The sequence below is a fragment of the Arachis ipaensis genome, chromosome B3 (assembly GCF_059453495.1).
Source record: "Arachis ipaensis isolate K30076 ecotype BB chromosome B3, ASM5945349v1, whole genome shotgun sequence".
Taxonomy (NCBI): Eukaryota; Viridiplantae; Streptophyta; class Magnoliopsida; order Fabales; family Fabaceae; genus Arachis; species Arachis ipaensis.
The window spans coordinates 95,695,244-95,721,092 of NC_142438.1; the positions used below are offsets into that span (position 1 = coordinate 95,695,244).

General features: G+C 31.5%; 1 protein-coding gene and 2 pseudogenes across 1 annotated transcript; 2 read left to right on the forward strand and 1 right to left on the reverse strand.

Moving 5' to 3' along the window:
• Nucleotides 1-487: 487 nt before the first annotated feature.
• LOC107633368 (GDSL esterase/lipase At5g55050-like) lies at nt 488-25,848 on the reverse strand (annotated as a pseudogene).
• Nucleotides 4,283-6,096, forward strand: LOC148571656 (uncharacterized; annotated as a pseudogene).
• Nucleotides 12,036-13,892, forward strand: LOC148571657 (uncharacterized). Its single transcript, XM_088508999.1, has one exon. The coding sequence runs from the start codon at nt 12,036-12,038 to the stop codon at nt 13,890-13,892; it is 1,857 nt and encodes a 618-aa protein (XP_088365125.1).
• Nucleotide 25,849: the final 1 nt, after the last annotated feature.

Sequence of the window (25,849 nt, forward strand, 5' to 3'; positions counted from 1 at the left end):
TTATTAAAAGCTATTTTCAATTCAATTTACTAAATACAAATGCTATTTTTAAAAAATTAGCTTTTAAAAGTTAACTTTTATAAGTTGCTTTTGAAAAGTAGCAAAAGCAACCTTTTTTTTTTTAACTTTTGAATTATAAAAAGTCATATGATGCGTATTTGGTACTATTTTTGGAAAATATTTTTAACATCTTGAGAAGTTGATTCAGTGCTTTTAAAGAAGTAAAAAAATATGACTTCTTTCATTTTCAAAAGTTATTTTAATTTTTACAAAAAAAATTCACATTTGGTTAATCTATCATATTCATAAGGCTAAGTGCAATAGACAAATGATTTTTTCTTTGTGTCCATGTTATGTTTATTTCTTGCTCTTTGTTAAGTGTGTTGACATTCATTCATTATCTCTGGGGTGTGTATTTCTCTAAGCTCAGTGGGTAACGGCATAAATTTATCACCAAGAAGAAAAATTTTCTTTGCTCGGATTATTTTCATAATAGAGAAGTATATGTATAACACTGATTCAAAGTAGTAAAGACAAAGATGCGAGTAGCAACTTCGGTAGGATGGACAGAATTCTAAAAAAGCTGGTTTTGTCTATTGGAACAAACAATAGAAATTGGGAGATATGAAAACTCAGCATTCAGCTTACCAATTTCATAAGTAGTTTTTATTTCTGTAAATCCTAAAAATGGCACATATGAACTCTCTTAAAAATGAAACATAGGGATTAAATCTAAATATTTTTTAAATTTTTGGAACATTATTTTTTTTAAATGGGGTCTAGAATGAAAATTTACAAATTCATACAATTTGTAGAATTTTACATTTTTCGACCAAAATTCATTCAAGATTGCTTCAGTATCTTTTTTTAATGAGTTAGAAATTGAAGTGTCTTTTAAAAAGAAAGCTTAAGATTATATATATATATATGTTTATATTTAGCGTAGGTTTTGTTGACTTAAACAATTGAATAATTTTTTACATGATAAATTTTATCTATCAAGCAGTTAAATTCTGATATCTTACTATATAAATCAATCTAAGAAAATTTACAAAATTTAGAATTGATTTGATATGACATAGAATTTAAATAAATACTCATTAAATTTGTGAAAATGATTAAGAACCAATAAGTATTAATTTTGGTTACTTGATATGACATAGAATTTAAATAAATACTCATTAAATTTGTGGAAATGATTAAGAGCCAATAAGTATTAATTGTGGTTACTGTTGTTTTGTGTTGTTTAGTTCTCTTATTTTATTATTAATTTATTTTTTTTTTAAGAAAAAGATTGAAATTATATAAAACAAATTTTGTAGGTATTTTTCTAATGTCCTAATCCTAACTACCAGTATATATGCTAATTATACTAAAAAATATATATATGCAATGTGACCTTTTTTTTTTTTTTATCATTATGATTTATAAGTATGCATGTGATAACAATACCATAAGAAATTGGGCTCTGAATGAGATCTTGGATAGCAGCGTAAGTATCGAAATAGGAGTATCTTATGTCCTTTTTCTCCAATTGCCAATTCTTCAACAAGGTTTTAAGATCTTCATTATATTTAAGGGATTTGGATCTTCTAAAGTTTGAATTTTATTTTAGAGTTTAAAGAATAAAGTGTGATCTCTCACCATTAATTTCATAAGTGAGACCAAAAATAAATATAAAAGAAAAACTATTCAAGAGTAGAAAATCACACTTTGCTCTCTAAAATGAAATAAAAATTTTAGAAGATCCAAATCCATATTTAAGTGCCCAATAATTGGCTTCCCAGAAGCATTCTGTTTTAAGCCTGTTTGAAGGGCAACATCCAATTGCACCAATTCCCGCAATTTCAAATTTTCTTGCACCTTGCTAGTATAATCTCTGCCAAATAAATACCAAATCAAAAATAATAAAATGCATACAAGATAAGAGTTGATCCCAATAAAATCTAAAAATGATCTATTTTATTCTTTGTTGTTTGTTTACTGTGTTTAAGTGATTATTTGGCGGTTAAATATTGGTAAACTATATTTTGTCATGCCAATTTTAATTTGCCATGTCTAAATTAGATAACGTCTAATTTTTCTTAATCAAAACCAATTTTCTTATAAAGACCAGAAAAAAAAAAAACTTATTTAACTGTTTTTTTTTTATAATCCTCTGATCATAAGCATGGTTTAGTACATTTTCACTCAAAAACAGTTTTAAGCATCCAATTATATACAATTATTTATAAGATCAATGTATGACTAAAAGTGGGAGCTAAAATAGACGACACATTAGAATTAAATTCAAATAGATTTTTTTTTCTTTTTTTTTTAACCTGTAGTTGCAGTTTTAGGGAGGAAGTCATGGAATCAACGTATTGTTGAGGGGTGCTTTTATTTTAAAGATTCTGAGTTGAAGTAACCAAAGAGATCGTTGCTTCCAATCACAAAAACGAAGATGGATTTCGAGAGATGACACTGAGGTGCAGGTCCTCCTATTTGTTAGGTCAATTGCCCTTGCACTTTGATGTAATAGTCCACTTGATTTGGCAAAGGTATGTTTTACCTCTGGATAATAATAATAATAATAATAATAATAATAATAATAATAATAATAATAATAATAATAAATAAATAAATAATGAAAAGTATAGGGAATTAACTTTTAGTTAATCAATAATATTAGTCGCTTTTTTTTTTTAATTCTACATATTTTTTACTTTTTTGAAGGATTTATAATTTATAATTTATAAAATGAAGATAAATAAAATAATTTTAAAAATGATAATTTCATAGTATTACTTTAATAATAATAATAATCAAGTGGGGATGGCCTATTTTGAGACATCATCATAAAGAAGAACAAGATCGTCTTTAGATATTTGTTTTTTAACCAACATTTAATCCTTTTTATCATGAGAGATTCTATAATTTTTTATTAAGTATAAAATTCTAACTCCGTGTTATTTAAAAAATAGTTTTATTATTATCTATGAAGTAAGAATATTTTGTTATCGTTTTGTTTGTCGAACACATTTCAAACATAATATTCATTCGAATGCGTGTATCTTAATAAAAAATAAGAATACAAAATATTTTTTGGACACGCTGACAGAGGAAAATTGTCGATAAAGAATTTTACAAAAATATTGCGTTGCAAGTATAATTCTAAACCAACAAATTATCTTCGGTCAACATTTAAATTGTTTGTCACAAATACAAACCCAATAAAATTAACTGAAGTATTTAAATCTTGGATCGTCTCTCAAGGAATTGCAGGGAAGTGTATTTTATTATTGGCTATGAAAAATTATATTTTTTGGGTTTTGTAATAAGAAACAAGAAAGTAAAATGGTAAGAAAATAAACTAATAACTAAGAAAGTTCTTAGCAAGGAAAGAGAATTAGAAATTCTATCCTCATTATCATTGTCAATTGTGATGGTAAATGTAAATTGCTTTCACTTAGTTATTCTCTAACAAATGAAGGAAAGTCAAGCGAGCAAAATCAACTTAAGTTCACAAGTCCTAATCAAAGACTAGATTTAGTGAGGCTCAAGCCAACTAGCAACTTTCAATCACCAATCAACAAAAGAATTTTGATAACTCAAGAGTCTCTAATTAATCAAGAGTAAAGTATCATTTATGTCCCCAACATTTGGGGTAAGTCTCAAACCTATCCCTAACGTTTTAAACGTCCTATTTGTATCCCAAACGTTTGTAAATGTAGTCAATGTTGTCCTACCGTCAAAATGGTAAACATTTCGCTAACGCCATTACCTACGTGGACGCTAAGGTTGTAATCCCAAAAGTTTAGAGAGACATGTCTGCCTCTTCGCGCCCATTATACCATTCACTGAAGGAAATACGAAACGTTGAAGAAACAGAGCACCTCAACGCAAGTGTGTCCAGTCCGGTTCTCCTCACCACACACGTCTGACACTTCTTCGAGGGTGATCGCAGAGAGGGGCTGCAAGGTAGTTGGCGGGTTGTTGTTGCTTGTGTTGCATGAAAGATCACACCTTTGGTCTGGCGACAGAGAGGTTTCCTTCGACAAGGTATGTACGAGGAAGAAATTTTGTTTCTTGGGTTTTTATTTAATAGTTCGATGAAGAATAAAGGTCATATAGGAGATTGTTTATACTTTAGGGTTTATTTGAATTTATGTATTCCCAGAGAAATGTTCGTTGCGAATGTTAGTTAGGGCATGAGTTGACTTGTTTTTGGTGACTCAATCTGTGCTTACGAACTTACTAGTTTCACTATGCTGATCTGATGTAACAGGGTCTGCCGTTTAGGATGAGTTATTTTAGTGTGAAAGTTTATCACCATGGAAGCTTTGGTCTTGAAGGAGGGCTTTTGAAGTATTTGGGTTGGGAGACAACTGTGATAGACTACTGTAATGAAGATGAGTGGAGCCTGATTGAGGTTTATGACATAGTGAGCAGACAAGGGTATTTGAAAAAAGACATTGCAGCAATGTGGTACAAATCACTGGATCAGAGTACAGAAGAAGGCTTAAGGATGCTGCGAACCGACAAAGATGCAATGGATATGGCTAATATTGGGGTTAGGGAGGATATGGTGGAGCTGTATGTAGTTCATAAACTAGTGATATCCATGAAAAGGTTAAGGATGTACACATGTTAGGGAGTACTGAAACTACCATGCAGGAGCAGGCTGGTGGATCTAATGGGCCAGGCCTAATGGTAACATTTGAGGCCCATTCAGCAAGACCAGTGGAGGGGAATTCTGGCCCAAATGTGGAGGAAAAAAATGTGGGTGAGAAAGATGGAAAAGATGAATCAGATGAAAAAGAAGAGGGTAGTGATGGCAGTGAGGACGAGGACTATACTCCCAAAGGTGGTGTAGATGACAGTAGTGATTCATGGAGTTCTAATTCCAAAAATGGTTATTGCTCAGAAGATAGTGCTGCTGAGATTGTGTTTGGTGACAGTGATGATGAGAAGGAAGGGGCTGAGGAGTTAGTTGATGTCAACATCAGGGTAGGGGATACATTCGAGGCTGGCACAACTGAAACCCAAACAGATGCAGCAAAAGAGAGTAGGAGTGACAATGACAGAGGTAAGGAGAAGATTGCTGCAGGTTTAGGGGATGAGGAAGAAGGATATGAATCTGAAGATTTTCTTGATGTGCCTATTGTTGGTGATGATGAGGATAATAACAATGTTGCCAAGAGGTATCCTTTGCACAAGCAGTTAAAGGACATGAGTGAGTACAAGTGGGAGATTGGAACTCTTTATGTATCAAGAGAGGAGTTTAAGGATTGTGCTACTGCCTATGCTGTACATACTGGGAGGGGTTTGAGGTTTGATAAGGTTGACCTTCGGAGAGTGAAGGTCACTTGCGTGGAGGGTTGCAACTGGTTTGCCTACTGTGGGAAGATGAAGAATGAGCAAACATGGCAATTAACCAGCTGCCACAACAAGCATAGCTGTTCTAGGGAGTTGAAAATTGGGATTATGCATGCAAAATGGTTGAGCGAGGTTTTTCTAAACAAAATTGCTGAGAATCCAAAGATAAAACTCTCCACACTAATGAAGAAAGCATACAGCAAGTGGAATGTAGAGCTGACTAAGTCTAAAGCTGCCCGGGTTAAACAGTTTGCTCTTGATGAGTTACAAGGAACGTACATAGAGCAGTATCGGAGGCTCTATGACTACTATCATGAATTGTTGAGGTCTAACCCGGGTTCTATAGTGAAGTTGCAAGTGGAGAGACCACCAGAGTTTGCTTCTGAGAGACCAAAACCTGGTGTGGATTTAAGGACAAAGTTTCAAAGACTCTATGTGTGCCTTGATGCATGCAAGAAGAGCTTTATGGTTTGCCCTCCAATAATTTACCTTGACGGGTGCTTCATCAAGACACCATATAGAGGTCAGCTTCTCACCGCTATTGGCTGGGACCCGAATGACCAGATGTTGCCAATAGCCTATGCAGTGGTTGAAGCAGAGACGAAGGACACATGGACCTGGTTCCTTACCAATCTGTGTGATGACTTTGGCTATGACAAGATAAGGAGCTGCACCTTCATGTCTGACCAACAGAAGGTACTTATTTCTAAACTTAGTTTTAAGGAGCTACTTCATTGAACCTAGTATTAGTGTTAGTCTTGCTGCCCTAGTTATGCTGGTGTTTGAATTGTATGAGGATTAGTTTGTAGTGTATGCTGGTGTTTGAATTGTATGAGGAAGTGTTTGTAGTGTATGGGTTAGTGTCTGAATTGTACTGAGTTAGCTGCAGATGAGAACCCAACTAGGGGAAGAGTGTCTCGCGAAGGGCAGAATCAGAAGTGCTCCTATTGTTTTGCTAGAGGTCACAACAAACGGACCTGTCCAAAGAAGCGCAAAGTAGCTGCAACTGCATCGGTAAGCACTGTTAGTTGATTTTGCGCTTGTTCATGCTTCATTTTTTTAATTGTATTTAAAGATTATGATATGAGATTCTGGTATTGTGGCTGTTTACTAGGCAAATAAAGTAGCTGGATCCACAAGAAGAGCTTCCAGAATCATCTCTAGCACTAGCACTATCTCAAGCACTATCTCCAGCCAGGGTTCTAAGCAATCCCAAGCTGCTTCAAAGAAGACCACAGTCACAAGGCCAAAGAGAAAATCATCTGCCACTGATGTGAGTTCCCAACACTCTCAAGCTATTTCAAAAAAGGCTAAGTTGACTCCGTCCACCACAAATCTGAGGGTGCTGCCAAGCCCATCGAAGAACATCAGCAAATCCCAACTGAAGTTCATGGCTAGGACACCTCCCAAAGCATGGAAAAAGATGTGACGACTATGATGTGTGCTGTTTTATATTTTAAGGCTAATGTTTTATGAGTAAAGAATTTCTGTTTAGTATCTTTATAATGTCTGGAAACTAGTTTTAAGACAATAGTTTGTTATTGCAGACCATTATTGTGGAGCAAACTGTGTTCCTCTTGTTTTGTTATTTTGCTTCCAATCTTTTGTGCTTGTATCCAATGACAGCTTTATGGTTAATCATTAAGTAATATGTTACAAAAATGATTGTTCCCATCCTATTGACTTGCTTGATTTAAGTAGATTGCAAAACGTAAAACTTCATTTCATTCAACTCTTTCACTGAAACAACATTGCATCTGCACAAAATCAGCCTTTCTTCAACCAAAACTCACAAAAACATCATTGCATTACAATATCATTGAGTTCAACAAAACAGCAACTAGTTCAGCATCACTACTATTTCTAAGCCAACATACAGAACACAATTTATCTATCTAACAATTTTCTCCTATAACTCATCATAACCAGCAACATTATTCTAGTGAAAGTCTCCCAAATTTGGTTGCTGTTGTTTTTTCAAACACCAATATCAATGCAAGTGTCCATCCAAATAAAGCAACTCCTACTGCAACCATGAACCTGAACTCCACCATATCCAGTTTGCCCTTCAAATTTCTGACTTTCAATCTTAACCTAGAAACTTGTGAGGGATATTCCTCTGGTTTTGCCCATACAAAGTAGCCGCATTCTTCTCCAACCTAGAGAAAACATGAGACAGCCGAGTCACACCCATTGATGGTCAAAACTTATATCTCAACAACAAATAAAGACATGGTTAAAGCTCACATCGAAGTTAACGCAACCCCAGAACCTCCGCCCAGGATTTTTTGCCGTCAACGACGTTGCGAGCACAGGCCGTTCCCCACAGTAACAGGTTGTCTTCCTTCGACGTGCTAGGTTTCTACTTCGTGTGGCTTGCTTGCTGCCTTGGGTCGCTTTAGATTGGCATGCTTCATGCTCCATCTTTTCTCACGCAGACGAAATCGCCCTTCAGAGGCAGTGCAGCAGCAACGAGAAGCAAAGATTTGGGGATCAAGGTTTCGAAGAGGACCCTCTGCTTCACATTTATGTTTTTTTTAATTGAATAACGGTAACAACACATGCACTGCCACTGTGTCACATAACGTTCACGTAGGCTACGCCGTTAACGAAATGTTTGCCATTTTGACGGTAGGACAACATTGACTACATTTACAAACGTTTGGGATACAAATAGAACGTTTAAAACGTTAGGGATAGGTTTGAGACTTATCCCAAATGTTGGGGACATAAATGATACTTTACTCATTAATCAATCTAACTCAAGAACATAAAAATCTAAATTAAAATCCACCCAAACATTTTATCAAAACACTTGGAAGGCATAAAATAAAAACATAAAAAATTGACAAGACATAGAAAATTCTAAGACTAACCAAGGCAAAAAAATAACAATAACAAAGTAAGTGAACAATAAGAAACATGAAATATAAATTGCATTAATAAAAATTGAGAGTAACACATGAACTCATAAACTAAATTAGCAAAATAAAGGAATTAATAAGGGAAGTAGATAACTAAAGTGTTAGAACAGATAAAAGTAAGAAAAAACTAAATTAGAATAAGACTGAAACCTAAACCTAAAGAGAAATTGGAAGAAGAAACTCTAAACCTAATGTGTGTATGAATGAAAAGTGAATGATGGATCCCCTGATTCGTCCCACTCTGCAGCCTCTAATCTTCATTTTCGGGCTTGAAATTGGGCCAAAAACAGCCCAAAAATTGTCCCCAGCGTTTTCTCATAACTGAGACACGTGACGCTCGTCACGCGTATGCGTCAGCCACGCGTACGCATCGCTGAACGAATTCTTGGTCATGCGTACGCGTCAGTCACGCGTGCGCGTCAAGGCCAGCTTCTCAAAACTTCAATTTCTTGTGTTCCCTCCACTTTTACATGCTTCTTTTCCATCCTCTAAGCCATTCCTGTCATAGAAAACCTAAAATCACTTAATGCACGTATCACGGCATCAATGGTAATAAAAGAAGATTAAAAATTAGCAATTTTAAGGCTAAAGAATCATGTTTTCAATTATAGCACAAAATTAGGAAGAATTTATAAAACCATGCAATTGATATGAATAAGTGTAAGAATAATTGATAAAATCCACTCAATTCAATACAAAATAAACCGTAAAATAGTGGTTTATCATACGCTTGGACATAATTATAAAATAATATATATTTTAATATAAAAAAATATAAAATATAATTACAATTTATCTAAAAATACCTTATATTTGTTAGGGAAGCTAGTACATTTTGTGATTTGTAGTCATCAATTAGTCATTATTAATATTTTTAATGTTGTGAACTGTGAAATTACATCTAATAATGTAAATTACATACTCTTTTTTTGTTGGTTAAATGTTGACTAAATTTTAATAAAAATACTAACCTCTTAGATTTTTTCTATCTTATATGTCTCCGTATCATATTGTGTCCGATATTCGTGCATCACATGTTATTATATAGGAAGATGTTCACGTATGTTATTGTACTTGCTTGGAATATGATATTTCAAGTTTTATAACTATCGAGATTTATATTAAATAATACATCTGATCAAGATTCATTGAATAAAAATATTGTGTACATTAATCATAAACACTATGTTTGGATCCATGGAAATTAGAAGGAAAGAAAACTCAAGGAAGGAAAATTGATGAAAAATAGAATTTTCTCTTGATTGGATCAGCACAGAAATTGGATGGAAAAGAAAAACAATAGCGTGGGACCTACATCTAAGTTTTCTTTCTCAACTTGCGAAAGAAACTGCTGAAAGTTCCAAAATAAAAATAAAATTACTAATATGTACATTATTAAAATTAAAAACAAAATTTATAATATTTAATAGAAAATAAAAAAAATAAATTTAAAAAAATATTATTATTTATAATAATAATACGTTAAAATTCTAAATTATAATTAGGAACACTTTTTTAATTAAAAAAATAATTTAAATATATTAGTATATTATAATTTATATATAATATAAATAAAGATATTAATATAATTTTACTTGGTTATAATTTTTTTTCTTTTTATTTTTTTATGCAAACAAAAAAAATTCTTTTTACTTTCTTTCCATCCATTTTCTTTTCATCCAAATAATATAAAAAAAATCAACTTTTTCTTTCATTTTCTTTCTTCTCATTTTCTTTTTTTCTATTTTCTTTTCTCACATTTTCCATTTTACATCCAAACAAAGTATAAAAGACAACATAAAAAGATAAATTCAAAAAAATATTATTGTTAGTAAAGATAACACGTTAAAATTTTGAAATGTAATTGAATTTTTTTTATAAAAAAAATAATTTAAATACATTGGTATAATATAATTTACATATAAAGTAGAAAAGGGTACTAAGGTAATTTCACTTGGTTATAATTTTCTTTCTTCCTACTTTTCCTTTCATCCAAACAAAAGAAAAATTTCCTTCTATTTTCTTTCCATCCATTTTCTCTTCATCCAAATAACATAAAAAAAAATAAACTTTTCCTTTCATTTTCTTTTCTTCTATTTTCTTTCGTCTCATTTTTCATCCTCAATCCAAACAAAGTGAAAAAGTCCATAAAAAATCTGCAACGGATTCTTTTCTTTTTCAGTTTGGAATGGATAAAAATGTTCAATCTACCCAACTTAAATTGTTGCATCGTATACAATGACATCTGTCAACTGTTAAGCCATATTTTCTCTCACAACAAATAAAAACTATTTTTTTCCCTAGTCCTCAGCTGAACTTAGTTCATAGTGGGATTTTGTTTTTAATTGAGTGAAGGGACAATTAATTTTTAAATATTTTGATTTTAGATTAATTAATTTAATTTTTTAAGATAGTAAATAATAGACATATTATATTCTTCTATTAATTCATCAATTAAAATTTAATAGTGATATTTATATATACTGTTAATTAATTATTTTAATGTGTCTATCTATGAAAGATATAGTCATGTAAATAATAACTTTGGAACGAAATTTCACTTATTTTAATAAAATTTATGATAAATAAATATGAGTTGATAAAAAAATATATAAAACTCAAAAGATAATAAATGTTTCACGGTCCAAAATCACATCGTTTTCATGTTCATGTGACAGTAACGACACATACATTGTAAATAACGAAATATATGAACAATTCTATTTTATTTTGTACTATTATTGACAAAATGACATATATATCCACTATTTGTTATTTTAGAGGACCTAATTAGTACTTTTTTTTCTTTAAAAACTAATTAATTCAAGGTTAATATTTTCAAAAATCTAATTGTTACTGTACTCTTTTTAATTTTTAATTTTTTTAAATTAACCTTTTAAATACATGTGTTATAATGGATTTTATGATATTGAAAGCTTATTAAAAATTATACAAAATAATGTTAAAATTCTTAATTTTGGTTTATTTTTTATTTTATCTAAATTTATTTAATTTGTGTAAAATTTTAAATTTTATTATTTTATACATAATTTTCATATTTCATTGACAAAATAACGATATATATATATATATATATATATATATATATATATATAAAACTTTAGTCATATTTTGTAACTTTATGTATGAAAAAGATAAATAATTTACTTAAATATTTTATTTCTATATACCTGAAATATTACAAACTGAATCAAACTAAATAAAATTGAAAGAAAGAAAAAATCATTTCAGTTCTCATTACAATGTAAAAAATTGCATTCCTATGTTAAATATATTTTTTTTATTTCTTATTTTCAACTGAGTCATTTCTCAAACATTACATCAAATAGTTTAAATTGATTATTTTACCTTTTAACATTAAATTAATTGAGTCATCCATTTTATTTTACAAATCTCAGCCCTTTTTTATAACTTTTATTTATTATTAAAACCTTTTCATAAGCTTATTAAAACTATTTCCAATATATATCACGTGTTTAATACATGTTTTTTTATTTTAATTTTTAGCATATCTTTTTTTCTTTTTACTAACGGATCTATCTTAATTAAAGTGTGTATTTAAGATTAATAATTAAGAAATATTCTTTCTATATAGAATTTGTTGATTTGTTTTTTTTTTTTTATGTATTATAATTTATATATATGTGTATACACTCGTGTGTGTAAATAAAGATTATAAAAAGGTTAAGCTATTATTAGAAAACTCTGGTACCAAAAATTTTGTGTACTGAGATGGCTAAAGAAAACTCTGCTAGGGTTTCCACTCAAGAAGAAGATTTGAAAAAGCGTAGCACTAAGAAAGTCAAGACTCGTGATGATGTTGATCTAAATCAACCTAGTGAGTGCATGGACATTGTTGGGCAAGAACACGACGTTGAGAGGTTATCAAAAATCTCGTATAAAGAGTCTCTTCTAACATCGCCTGGCCTTAGTCCGGGAGGTGACACTATGGCCATGGATGGCATTGATGAGAATGCTCCTAACCCGAAGGATCAATGGTATATTGATGCTGAAAAGGAAGATCTCGGCGAAAAACCATTTGATCCTTGCCCTACGATTCCAGTGTCGAAAGAAGAGTTTGATGAATGGTGCAAGCCTTGGCGCAATGCGCTCATCGTCAAAGTCCTAGGCAAACGTGTGGGATTGGGATTCATTGAACAACGTCTCCGAAGGGATTGGGCCAAGAAAGGTAATATAAATGTGATTGACATGGATCGTGATTATTTTCTTGTTCATTTTTCAGATGAGGCAGATTACTCGCACGCGCTGTTAGAGGGGCCATGGATGATTGCCGGGCATTACCTCATTGTGCAACGATGGAGGCCGTTCTTTCTGAATTCTGAGAATCAAGTTAAAAAAATTGCAGCATGGATTCGTATTCCTAATCTTCCAATCGAACTTTATAATCCCCGATTCTTGTGGCGTGTGGGGTCGGCCATTGGTCAAATGCTCAAAATTGATCGTACTACTTCCATCCACTCTAGAGGACGATTTGCTCGCATCTGTGTTGAGATTGATCTGGCAAAACAACTTGTACCACGTATTTCGGTGTTGGGTAGTGAGTTAAACATTGAGTATGAAGGGCTCTACCAGATTTGTTTCAATTGCGGCAGATATGGACACCGTATGGACCAATGTGGTGAGACGGTGGTGGAACAGGTGGAGACACAGAAGGTGGAAAACACCGACCAGAAAACAGATTCAGGCGACAATCAAGCAATTGATGATAATCAAAATGGAAGTTCCACGGATTTTGGGATTCAGCATGATACTCGGCCTAATCAAAATCTCCCAAATTTTGGCCCTTGGATGATGGTGAGAAGACAAAATAAAAAGAAAAAGGCAATTAGTTCTAATGGAAAAGGAGGGAATATTCATGAAATTAATAGAGGCGAAAAATTAGCACCTGAAGATATTGTTGAAAGTATAGAGGAAGGAAGAGGATCACGCTATAATATCTTATATGAGGAAAATCCGCATGATGTGGAAGTACATGCTATGCATGTTGATAGTGAAAAATCAATTAATAACACACAAGATGGGCTTCAAGCTGCCAAGGCCCATAACAATGTTGAAAAAATCCAACCCATATACAAGAAGATCCTGAAACAAGGTGCTGGAAAAAACCCTCAAGGAATTAAAAAACCAAATCATGGGCTAATTGGGCTTAAGCCCAATGAAAAAGGTAACAAATTGAAAGCCAAAATGTTGGAACAATCCTTACCCAAAGCTAAAGAGCATATCAACGAAGCTTCCTTAGTGATTCACAACAAGAAGAATTCCGAAATGGAAGCTATGGAGTTGGTGATGTTGGAACATATGCGGTGCCTCCAAGATGATCAAAGAGAAGCTTTTGAAATCTCCAAACGGATGCAATCACCTCTTGAAGCTCATGAGGTAAGAAATAATTTTTTAATTCAAAATCCCTCTTCTTCGATGAGACCGCCAGACCCAGGGAGTGGCGTGGCTTTAAATTCCAATAAACAAACAAGTCCAACCTTGGAGAATCCAAGTAAGAATCAATTGAAGGATGGGAAGTCTTCTCATGAAAGCGCTGGTTTGGTACTTGGGACTCAACCCAGAAATTAATCTCGGTCCTCAATGACCCTCTCCATGTTTTTGTTATGATGAATATTATTTGTTGGAATTGTCGGGGTGCTGGAGGTAAGTCTTTTCATTCTCTTATTAGAGATATGCGAAAGGAATATGATGCTCATTTTATTATCTTGCTTGAAACCCATGTGAGTGGTATGAAAGGGAAGAAAATCAGAGATAAGATGGGCTTTGACGGGTCTTTTATTGTTGAAGCCATTGGACATTCTGGGGGTATTTGGTGTTTATGGGATGCAGGTATTTGGGATGTTGTTGTTCTGGATTATAGTCATCAACTAGTTCATCTTCAAGTCTCTTGCAACAATTCAGATTCTTGGCTTCTCTCAGCTTGTTACGGGAGTCCTCAACGAGCTACCAGGAGATCTTTGTGGAGTAATATTCGTTCTTTGGCTGATAATACCATTTTACCTTGGTGTCTTCTAGGTGATTTTAATGCTATTTTACATGATCATGAAAGGCAGGGCGGCTCTTCTAGAGTCATTTCGGGTGCTTGCAATGAGTTTCAGAATTGTGTGTCGGATTGTGGTCTGATTGATTTAGGATTCATTGGTTGGCCTTTTACATGGAAGAGAGGTAATCTTGTAGAGAGACTTGATAGAGGTTTGAGCAATCTTAATTGGCAGCTTAAATTTCCTGAGGCTTATCTGAAGCACCTTCCCCTTCTCAAATCAGACCACTCTCCCATATGTTTGAAGTTTGCTGCTGATCCTTCTCCCAACAGAGGAAGGAGGCCTTTCAGATTTATTGCCGCTTGGTTATCCCACCCTAATTTTAATGAGTTAGTTCATCAATCTTGGCATGTGGAAAACTCTTGGACAGAAGGACTTCTTAATTTCAAAAATTCTCTTAAAGAATGGAACTCCAATGTTTTTGGGGATATTTGGAAAAAGAAAAGCAAGATCCTGCGAAGACTTCAGGGCATCACCAATAGCCTAAGTTACAGCAGTAATTCTTTCCTTGAAGAACTTCAAGTGCAACTTTGGAAGGATTACGAGGAAGTTCTAGCCCATGAAGAGCTCCTTTGGTACCAGAAATCTAGATGCAAGTGGATAGAGTTTGGAGATAGAAATACAAAATTCTTTCATGGCTCAACTATGGTTAGGCGGAGGAAGAATAAAGTTCGTTCTCTTCTAGATGATGGTGGTAATTTAATTACTGATAAGAATACTTTGGAGAGTATGGCCTTTTCTTTTTACTCTAACTTGTATATGGATTGCCTCCCTGAGTGTCCTTTTGTTCTCACTAATGGTTTTCCTACTCTTTGTGAGGAGGACCGAAACAGAGTGGGAGGAGATATTTCTAATATGGAGATTAAAGAGGCGGTTTTTGCTATGGGCAGCTTTAAAGCACCAGGAAGGGATGGTTTACAAGCTGTCTTTTATCAGAGCCAATGGGATAAAGTCGGGTCTGATCTTTGTACACTTATACATTGTATTTTTCATGAGCCTGAGAAAGTTCAAGAGATCAATGAAACTCTTATTACTCTTATTCCTAAGGTGGAACCTGTCACTAGCCTCAAGCAAATGAGACCAATCAGTTTATGCAATGTCTCCTACAAAGTTGTCACCAAAGTCCTTGCTAACCGTATTAGAAATCTCATGGAAAAATTAGTCAAACCCACACAGTGCAGTTTTGTCCCTGGCAGACATAGCTCAGATAATATCATCATTGCTCAGGAAGTCATTCATACAATGAGAAGCAAGAAGGGTCCAAAAGGGTGGATGGCTATCAAGATTGACTTGGAAAAAGCTTATGATAGAATCAAATGGAGCTTTGTTAGAGATACTCTTTTGGAGGTTGGTTTCCCAAATCATATTATCAAGCTCATTATGTCATGCATTTCCACAGCAAGGATGCGAGTTCTTTGGAATGGTGAAGAATTAGATGAATTCTTTCCATCCAGAGGTATTCGCCAAGGCGACCCCCTTTCACCATATATTTTTGTACTGTGTATTGAACGCCTCTCTCAACTGGTTAATGCTGCTGTTGATCATGGGTTCTGGAAGCCTATCAAATTGAACAGGGATGGTCCTAAGCTCTCCCACCTCTGCTTTGCCGATGATTTAATTCTTTTTGCGGAAGCTAATCTCCAACAAGTGGATATTATCAAGAAATGCCTCAAAGCCTTCTGTGACAGCTCTGGCCAGAAAATTAGCAATGAAAAAACTCGGGTGTACTTCTCAAAGAACGTGGGAAACCAAGTTAGAATTGAGATCAGTGAAGCTCTTGAATTTGCTAGAACAGATAACCTTGGAAAGTATTTGGGTGTTCCTCTTCTACATTCCAAAGTATCCAAGCATACCTTCAATGACATCATCAACAAGCTCAACTCCAGACTAAATTCTTGGAAAGCCTCCTCTCTTTCGTTTGCAGGCAGAACTACCCTGGTGAAATCTGTCCTTTCTTCTATTCCTCTTTATACTATGCAAACTGCTTTATTACCTGCCTCTACTTGTAATGTTATTGATCGTAAATGCAGGAGTTTTCTTTGGGGCGATACTGACCAATCAAAGAAGATTCATCTCATGAATTGGGATAAAGTTTGTCAACCCAAGAAAGCGGGAGGTCTTGGCATTAGACATGCAAGCAAAATGAACCATACTTTCATGATGAAAGCTGGATGGGGGCTAGTTGAGAAAAGAGATTCTTTATGGGCCACTGTGCTCCGATCCAAATATAAAGCCGGGAAGGATATCATTCCTAATGTTGAGCGAAAGCCTAATAGCTCTAACATGTGGAAGGGAATATGCAAGTCATGGCCAGATGTGAAACAAAACCATATCTGGCGTATTGGGGATGGCTCTGTGATCAAGTTTTGGCAACATAACTGGGTTCCCAATTTGGGTAGTCTTGATCAGCATGTGCTGCAGGTAAGAACTAATTATGTAGAGTATTCTAGTTCATTGATGGACTTCCTTGATGTTTCAGGTAATTGGGATTTGAACAAACTCAATAGCTGGCTGCCGGAAGATATGGTGAAGAAGATTGCTGCCATCTCTCAACCATCTCCATGGAAGATGCCGGATCATGTGGCATGGAACTTGTCATCGGATGGCTCCTTCGATCTCAAACAATCCTATCAAGTACTTTGCAACACTCCTCCTTCCTATAATGGAACGTTCAATCTGGTTTGGCGTTGGTGTGGTCCCGAACGTGTTCGATCCTTTCTTTGGTTAGTTGCCAATAATGCAATCCTAACCAATGCGGAAAGACAACGACGTCACCTCTCAACCGCGTCATCATGTCCAAGATGTAACATTCACAGCGAAACGACCCTTCATGTCCTTAGAGACTGTGCATTTGCATCAGCGGTCTGGGATAACTTGCTGCCTTTGGCATGGAATCAAAGCTTCTTCAGCTCAAACCTTCAAGACTGGCTGAGCTCCAACCTCTCTACTTCAAGAAATTGGCAATGTCTTTTTGGGGTGGTGACATCCTCTCTTTGGTTTTTTCGAAATAAGCTGATTTTTGAAGGAAACTCCACTACAGTGGCCTCGGCTATAGCTCAAATTAGAGTAAGGTTTGATGAGTTCAACCGTTCGTCAAGATCTAAAGTGCACCTGAATGCTCCCTATGCCAATCATGCTCGATTAATAAGCTGGAAGCCTCCTAGTGAGGATGCTGTTAAGTTGAATGTAGATGGCTCCTATATGGCAATAACTAATAATGCTGCTTGTGGTGGGATCTTTAGAAACTATCTTGGAGGGTTCATTAAAGGCTTCTCTTGCAATCTAGGGAGCTGCTCCATCATGCATGCGGAACTATGGGGGATTGTCCATGGTCTTCGGATTGCTACTTCTCTAAATCTTTCTTGTGTAATTGTGGAATCGGACTCGGCTTCAGCGTTAAAGTTCATCACCCAAAGCTGTCCAGCTACTCATTCTTGTTCCTCCCTTATTGAGGAAATCAAGCTCCAAGCAAATCGCATCCCTCATGTGTACTGGAATAATGTGCCTCGCGAAGCTAACTCTGTTGCGGATCAACTAGCAAAGAAAGGGCAGCACTTACCTCTTGGTCTCCATACTTTTGATTCAGCCCCTTGTGAAATTTCTCATATTCTAGCCTCCGATATAGCTTCTGTCCCTCTGTTTAGAGGCATTTAGTTTTCTGTCTTTGTTGGGTCTTTGACCCCCACTATCACCAAAAAAAAAAAATAAAGATTATAAAAATTAAAGTTGTTAAACTCTCATGTTAATTCTTAAATACTTACTTACAAATTTATGAATTTAAATAAATAAAACAAGTAAACTCAATAACTTAAATTTGAATAAACTCGAGTCAGTTCGAGTAAATTCAGTAAATTCGTATAATGTGTCTAAAATTGGTAATCCTTGTGTATACTATTTTAAATTTATTTTGGTCCCTTAAGTATTAAAATATGTAATTTTGAAAAAAATAAAAATTAAAGATATGATGTCTATATTTAATAAATTTTAGTTTTTAACATCACATATTTGTGATTTATTCAAAGATTTCAGATAGAAAAAAAATATTTAATAAAGTAAGATGAGATTTTATTATTGTGTTTGCTTAATTAATACGAGAAAAATAAAATTAGAAAAACTTAAAATTATTTTATAGAAAATTTTATATATATATATATATATAAATGAAAGAATTTGCATGCTTCAAGTGATCTTAAAAATAAATTCAAATTATTTAAGATACGAAATTTCAGTTTATACCTATAAACTAGTGTATGTTCCCGTATCTTGTACGGGATAATACATAAAATTATATTAAAAATTTTATTAAAAAATTAAATAATATATATAATAATTATTATTATAAATATTTTATAAAGTTATAATTAAAATCAAACTCTTAAAATTTTTAATATTAAAATATTAAAAATAATTAGTATTTATCTTAATCAATTTGAGTTTGTTAAGTGATCATCTCACTCGTCCGCTTAAACAACTATTAGGAGTTAGAATCTCGCCTTGTGTATATAGCAATCCATTGGCTAGCGATAAATCCTTAATAAAAGGAGTATCAATACGTGATTAGACTTGGGAGGAGTTTTCGAATACGCAGGTATCCGACCCGTCTATACCCGAATGAAAAGGGTAATAACTTGACTCGAGTCGGGACAGATTTTGCTTAAGACAGGTATCGTCGGGTTTAGGGTGTACCCGCCCCGAATATATACATATAAACACTTTTTTAGTAATTAGGATTTGCCTCACATCACACATGATTCATAACTTCACTCTATACTCTATAGCCATGCAAGATAAACTCAATCATCCTCACATAAAATCTTCTTCTTCTCGACTTCTTCACAAAAATACCGCATAACTCCTGTCATATTGTTGTTGAGTCCATCGCCGCTTACCTATTCACAACTCCCATCTTCCTTCACAGCCAGAGACGAACCCACGTTTAATATAGAGGGGGCATTTGCTCCCACAAATTTTTTTTAAAAAAATTAATACTTATATATATATATACCACTTTTTAAAGAAATTAATCAATATATATATATACCACTTATTATATTATATTTGTCTCAAAATAAAATATAAATAGTTCTTTTGTATTTTATGTTAAAAAATATTTTGTTAAACTTAACACATAATAATAATTATATTGTTAAATTTGATTTAGTATGAAAAATAAATAAATACACTCAAAAATTAGTGATAATTAATTATATTATATTAGTTAATTAATTAATAATTAAATTAAAACTTAGTTTTCTAATTAAATACAACTTAAATTATTAGTGATTTTTTAAAAATTGTTTAAGATAAAAAAATATATTATCTATGTATTAATATACTGTAATTATTTTGGTTAAAAATTAGTTATACTATGTGTATGAAATTATATTTTTATTATTTTAAATATTATAATAATGATGTGTGATATTTCTAGTTCTTATCAATATGTATTAGATAGTTTTAATTTTAAATTTTGAATATATCTAAATCAATTTAGATTGATCAAGTGATCAACTTAGTCGTCCGCTTAAATAAGTATTGAGGGTTCGAATTCTGTCTCGTATGTATAGCAACTCGTTGCTGGCCAATTGTAGATTCTTAAATGGAATTCAAATTCATGACGGATTAGTCCTTAACTTGTTGAATATCGTGGGAAGCAAAAAAAATATCTATACCTAAATTTTATTATATTTTTGTTCCCATTACTAAATTTTTCTGGGTCCGTCACTATTCACAGCTTATGTCATCATCGCTGCTCATCCCGTTACCGTCGTTGTTGAGCCCGTCGCCACCATTCTCATGTCGAGTTTCTTTTCTCTAGGTAAATTTTTCTCTCTCTCTCATTGTGAGTCTGTTAAGTTCTTCTATTCAAACATTGATATTTAAATTATAAAAAAATTGATTTTCATATTTTATAAAATATCATACTGGCAGTAATTGTAAATATGACGCTACTTAAAATTAAATAAAGTAACATAGATAAAACAAATAAAAAAATAAAAAATTACTTAATCTTGTATAAAATTTACCTATAAAATTCTGTACCAAAAAATGAAATAGTATATTAATAATATAAAATATTTTTATATAATCATTCAATTCAATTAGATTTATCTATTTAGGTCATTATTGAAAATAAATTTAAGATACTAACATACAATTACTTTAAATTAAGCAACAATTATCAATACTATATAAAGGACACACTATTCTACTAAGAATGATTGCCATAAGGAATAATTTTCCAATTTTTTATACTAATATTAGAAAGTTTATATAATATTATATAATAATATTATCATTATTAATACTATACGATATCAAAACAAAAAAATCACCGTGCTAATATAATATTATTAATATTATGTAAATTATCTTTGTATTTATTTTTCTGTGCGTATATAATATTTAATTAACACATTAAGATATATATAATATTTTGTTAATACATATATAATATAAATTGATTTACAAATTATTATTAATTCGTATATAATGTAGAATTAAATTTAATGAATTCAATTAAAATAAACAATAAATTATTTATTTTATTTCAGACTTTATAAATGAATAAATTAATTAACTAATATAACAAATTATAATTAATGTAATAAAATTAATTAAGTAATATATATTATAATAAATTATATTAATATTTAAATATTTAATCAAATCAATTAGCTGATATAATTAAGTCATGGTAATAAATTGTATTGAATTAGTTAAAATAATTAAATCGGGAAACACTCTCCAGAGCAAGCCACGTCAGCTCCATCATTAAGTGCAGACATCCGATTTTTATATAATAGAATAGATAGAATTAAAAAAAAGTATAAGTAAAAATTTTTAATTCTTCTTTTTATCTAATTCATTTAAGATTATCAGAAAAGAAAATCACAAAACAATTACCACATATTGATAACATGTATCAAAAGTAATAAAATAATTTATAATAATTTTTTTATATATTTAATTTTATTCAAATAAAATAGATTAGATATAATATTTGAGAGACTTTTTTTTTTTGTCATAGTAATTGAGAGACTGTAATTATTATTTATTAGAACTAAAAATATGTTGTCATCTGATTGTACAAAAATACTATTATAGCGAGGCCCAAATTTACTATTAATGCCTTGATCCATGAATTTTTTAGTCAAGCGAATTTTAAGATAAAATTCGAATAATCGATACTTATTTAAATAGATGATTGAGTTAATCACTCAATCAATTTAAGTTAGTTATTATGATTCTAAAGCTAAAATTTATTGTTGATAGTTAATGAATTTTTTATTGACAAACAAAAATTTAAATTATAAATAATTCTCTACATACAAGCGTTTTTTTATATAAGTCTTTACAAGTTATTTATATTAACGTGTTTCGAATCATTACTGCACGTTTTCACTGCAACTTTTTCTTCTTCTTGCTACACGTTTCTTCTTCCTCTTCCTCTTCTTCTTCTTCTTCTTTTCTTTCGTTTCTTGCCTTCTCTTTCTCCTTCTTCATTTACGTGCTTTTCTCTCTGTTTTTTTTCGTTATTCTTGATTTCCATTGTTTTTTGACATCAAGTTCTGAAATTATTTTTGAAGAAGAAGAAGCAGCAGAAGATGAGGAGGAGAAAGAGAAAGAGTTCTGAATTATGCATAAGGTGTACTTCAATGAATTTTGAGTGTATTTCTTAAATTCTTTGGGTGTAGTTTTATAATCCTTTGAGTGTATTTCTGTAATCCTTTGGGTGTATTTCTATAATCGTTTGGGTGTATTTCTAAAGTTTCATTATCTTCAAATTTGGCAAGAAACTCATTTTCTTCGAGGAAGAAGAAGAATAGTCGTTCATAATGCATGGTGAGTAGCACGCTTTGAAAACAGGAAGTGGTTGAATAATATGCGTTTATTTGCTCTTGAATATGAAAGTGTAATGCGTGTGTTTTGTTGGACTTGTGCCAACTTATAAGACTTATAAGCCAAAAAGACTTGTATATGTGGCAGACCTCTTAAATTATACTCAATATCTATTTTACTAAATCCATGAACTTAGGTGCTCAAAAATCAATAGTAAATATTTTGTTAATTATCATAATACATACTTACACATCAAAGGAAATTTTAATACTAGATTTCTGGTAAAAATATTCTATTTACAATATATGATAATTATAACCATAAAAAGTTATTGTTATGAATCAAGTTAATGTTCATATCTCTTTATATATATAATTTAGTAAATAAGATATATTAACTTTTGTTCAAAAAAATTATTTATATATATGTAGAGATTTGTATTATTAATATCTTTTTTTAATAATTTTACACTTAAGAATAATTTATATTACATTATAAAATATTTATCTCTCAAAAATATTATTATATTAATTCATTCGTTGAATGATACATATAATAATAACAATGAATTATTTAACACATAATAGATTAAATTATGGTCATATTATTAATAATGAAATTTACATTGTTAATATTATTAATAAAAAATATTTATTAAAAATTAATAAAATATTAAATTGAGAAAGACATTAATATTTATTAAAATATTATTAATTAATGTTTTTGGGTGAAAGACATGCAGTTAAATTAAGAAAGATATATTTATATCTAAATAAATAAATGTAAAAAGAATTGATTCGTAAATAGATGATAAAAATTCATCAAGTAAAAAAATTTTTATGATGACAATAAGATATTTCAAAATTTCATCTTACAATTAGGGAGAAATTGCCCAACATACTTAAAAAGGCAACGTTTCTTAGTCACATTATATTATTATTATAATGGTTTCCAAGTTTTAATTTAACTACCCAAATTTGACTTTTCAATGCTACTTTAGAGGTGATTTTAGTAATTTCAAACCTAACTTTAAGACAAATTATAACTCACACCTTATTGGATTTAGATTCTCTAAAATTTAAATTTCACTTTAGAGAATAAAATATGATCTTTCACCATTTATTTTATAGATGGAACCAAAAATAAATATAAAAAAAAAACCATTTAAAAATAGAAGATTACACTTTACCCTCTAAAATATAAATTTAAAATTTAGAGAATCCAAATTCCAACTTACCTGTACTAAGTAATATCATATTCCATTGTCGTACACGGTATACGGGATAATTTTCCTATTATATATTCTCTCTCCTTTAATGGGAATAACTTACTTATACACTTCTATTTAACATTGAATGCAACAAATATCAACGTGCGGGGATAGCTCAATTGGGAGAGCTTGAGTTTGTGGAAAATGAAAAATAAATTGGATTGTATGAATGTCTCTTTCAAGTCCTTTAACTACCAAACAGAAATTACAAAAACTGATATTAATGATATTTGGATCTTCAATCTAGTGCATGTTTGGGCGTCATTATTTTGTTAAAAAAAATCTTTTTTTAATGAAAAAGATTTTTTTTTTATTTTTTAACGTATTTGTCAAATTTCTAGTAGTAAAAGTAAAAGTACTAGTAAAATAAAAAAAGATCTTTTTTGAGAAGCTGTAATTTACATCTTATTTTAAAAGATCTTTTTTCCTTAAAAAAGAGATGTTTTTCATGTAATAAATAAACAAAAAAGTACTTTTATATTGTTATACCCAAATATAATTGATTGATAAAAAGATTTTTTTACATGAGATATCCAAACATAAAATTACTTTTACTTCTCTATAAGATCTTTTAAAAAAAAATAACTCTAAAAAAGATCTTTTTTTTAAAAGCTCACCCAAACAAGTTTCTAGACTATTCAATTCCTAATGTAGTAATCCTAGCTAAGTCCCATTATTTTCAACATATAACAATGTATGAACAGGGTAAAACAAAGGGAGAAAAAAAAAAAAACAATCCAAAAAAGGAATAAGAAAGATTGAACGAACTTACAGAAATTTCATCTGTTTTATCACTAAATATTCCAGCATCTCCAGAGGCAAAGCTAACACCACCCAAAAAGGACACATTCTTGTTGTTGCGAGACTTGGACACTAGGAAGAGGTAAGGTGGTGAAGTTGGGATCCCCAATTTCTCTGAGCTTCATTCAATCCAATCATCATTCATTGAATTTGAACCAAATATTAGCAACAAAGTTATACATAATTCATGCTTTAATAAAAGAATAATAAGCCAATGCTATGATAACTAGCATAACTTTTGGAGTTAAATTAACGAAAAAATTGATAGGGATTAAAATCAAAATCTATTATATTTACAAAAACTACAAATTTATTTAAATTAATAGAAATATAGTACTAAAAAGTTAAAAAAAATATATTACAAAATCAGAATTTTTTATTTTAATAAATAAATTAATTATAATAATTACTGAAATAAATAATTTTAAAAATATTTACCGAAATAAAACCCCTCCATTATCTCGTTTACACTGTAAATGATATAATTTTGCACGTATCTCGTTTACCGTATAAAACAAGATATATGTAGTTTTTTAATTTTTATATATCTCGTTTACAGATATATGTATTTGTAAATAATTAAATATAATTTTTGAAAATAATAAAAAATATTAATGATTTAAATTAAACCAAATTCTTAAAAATAGAATGTTTCAAATAATAGGAGAGGTGTGGGGGGAGGGGGTTTAACCGGGTGAGGGACTCGAGTGGGGTGGAGGATTTTTTTTTAAATAATGAAAATGACGCAGTTTTACAAAAACCAGTCGGTTTTAGTAGGGGTGGAAAAAGGCCAGGCGGCCTGCCAGGGGCTGCAGCCTGGCCTGACATAGCCTGTTATAAAAGAGGCACAGGCTCAAACTCTTTTAAAAACCTTAATATGTTAATAGGTTAGGTCCAGGCTCACTAATTAGCTTTATTGGCCTGTCAGACCTGTCTGAGTCTGTTAAAACATAATTAAATATATAAATAAGTTTTTATTATTAACAAAATTATGAGATATTTTAAATTTATTATATTTTATTATAAATATTTTTGTATATTTTAAATATTTTAAAAGATTAAAAATTCTTGTAAATATTAAATATGACATATTACATATAAATATTTTTATTAAAAAATAATTTTTTTAAAATGATATTTTTATTTTTGTAAAAAAAATTATCAGGTCTTTTAACAGGCTTCAGAACAAGCTAGGCTGAATAACAGGCCAGACCTATTACTTTATAAAAAGCCTATAACAGGTTGCAGGTCAGGCTCAGGCCAAGTAACTACATGACATGCCAGGCCTGTTAGGAGCAAAGTCCTGTCCTGTCCTGGCCTGTTTTTATCCCTAATTTTCAGTTCGGTCCAACTGGCCGATTTTTGAACGGTTTGGAGATTGGACCGTTTTTTGTGCCAATTTTTGATTGAACTGGTTTGACCGATCAATTCGGTCCGATTTTCAGAACATTGATTAATCAGAAACAGATCCTCTAGCCAGTCCTTTTAACACAGAAAACCGTTAGGCAAAAAACCTACAAAGAAACCGGTTGAACCCACGATAAACCGGCGAACCAATAGAAACGGCCATT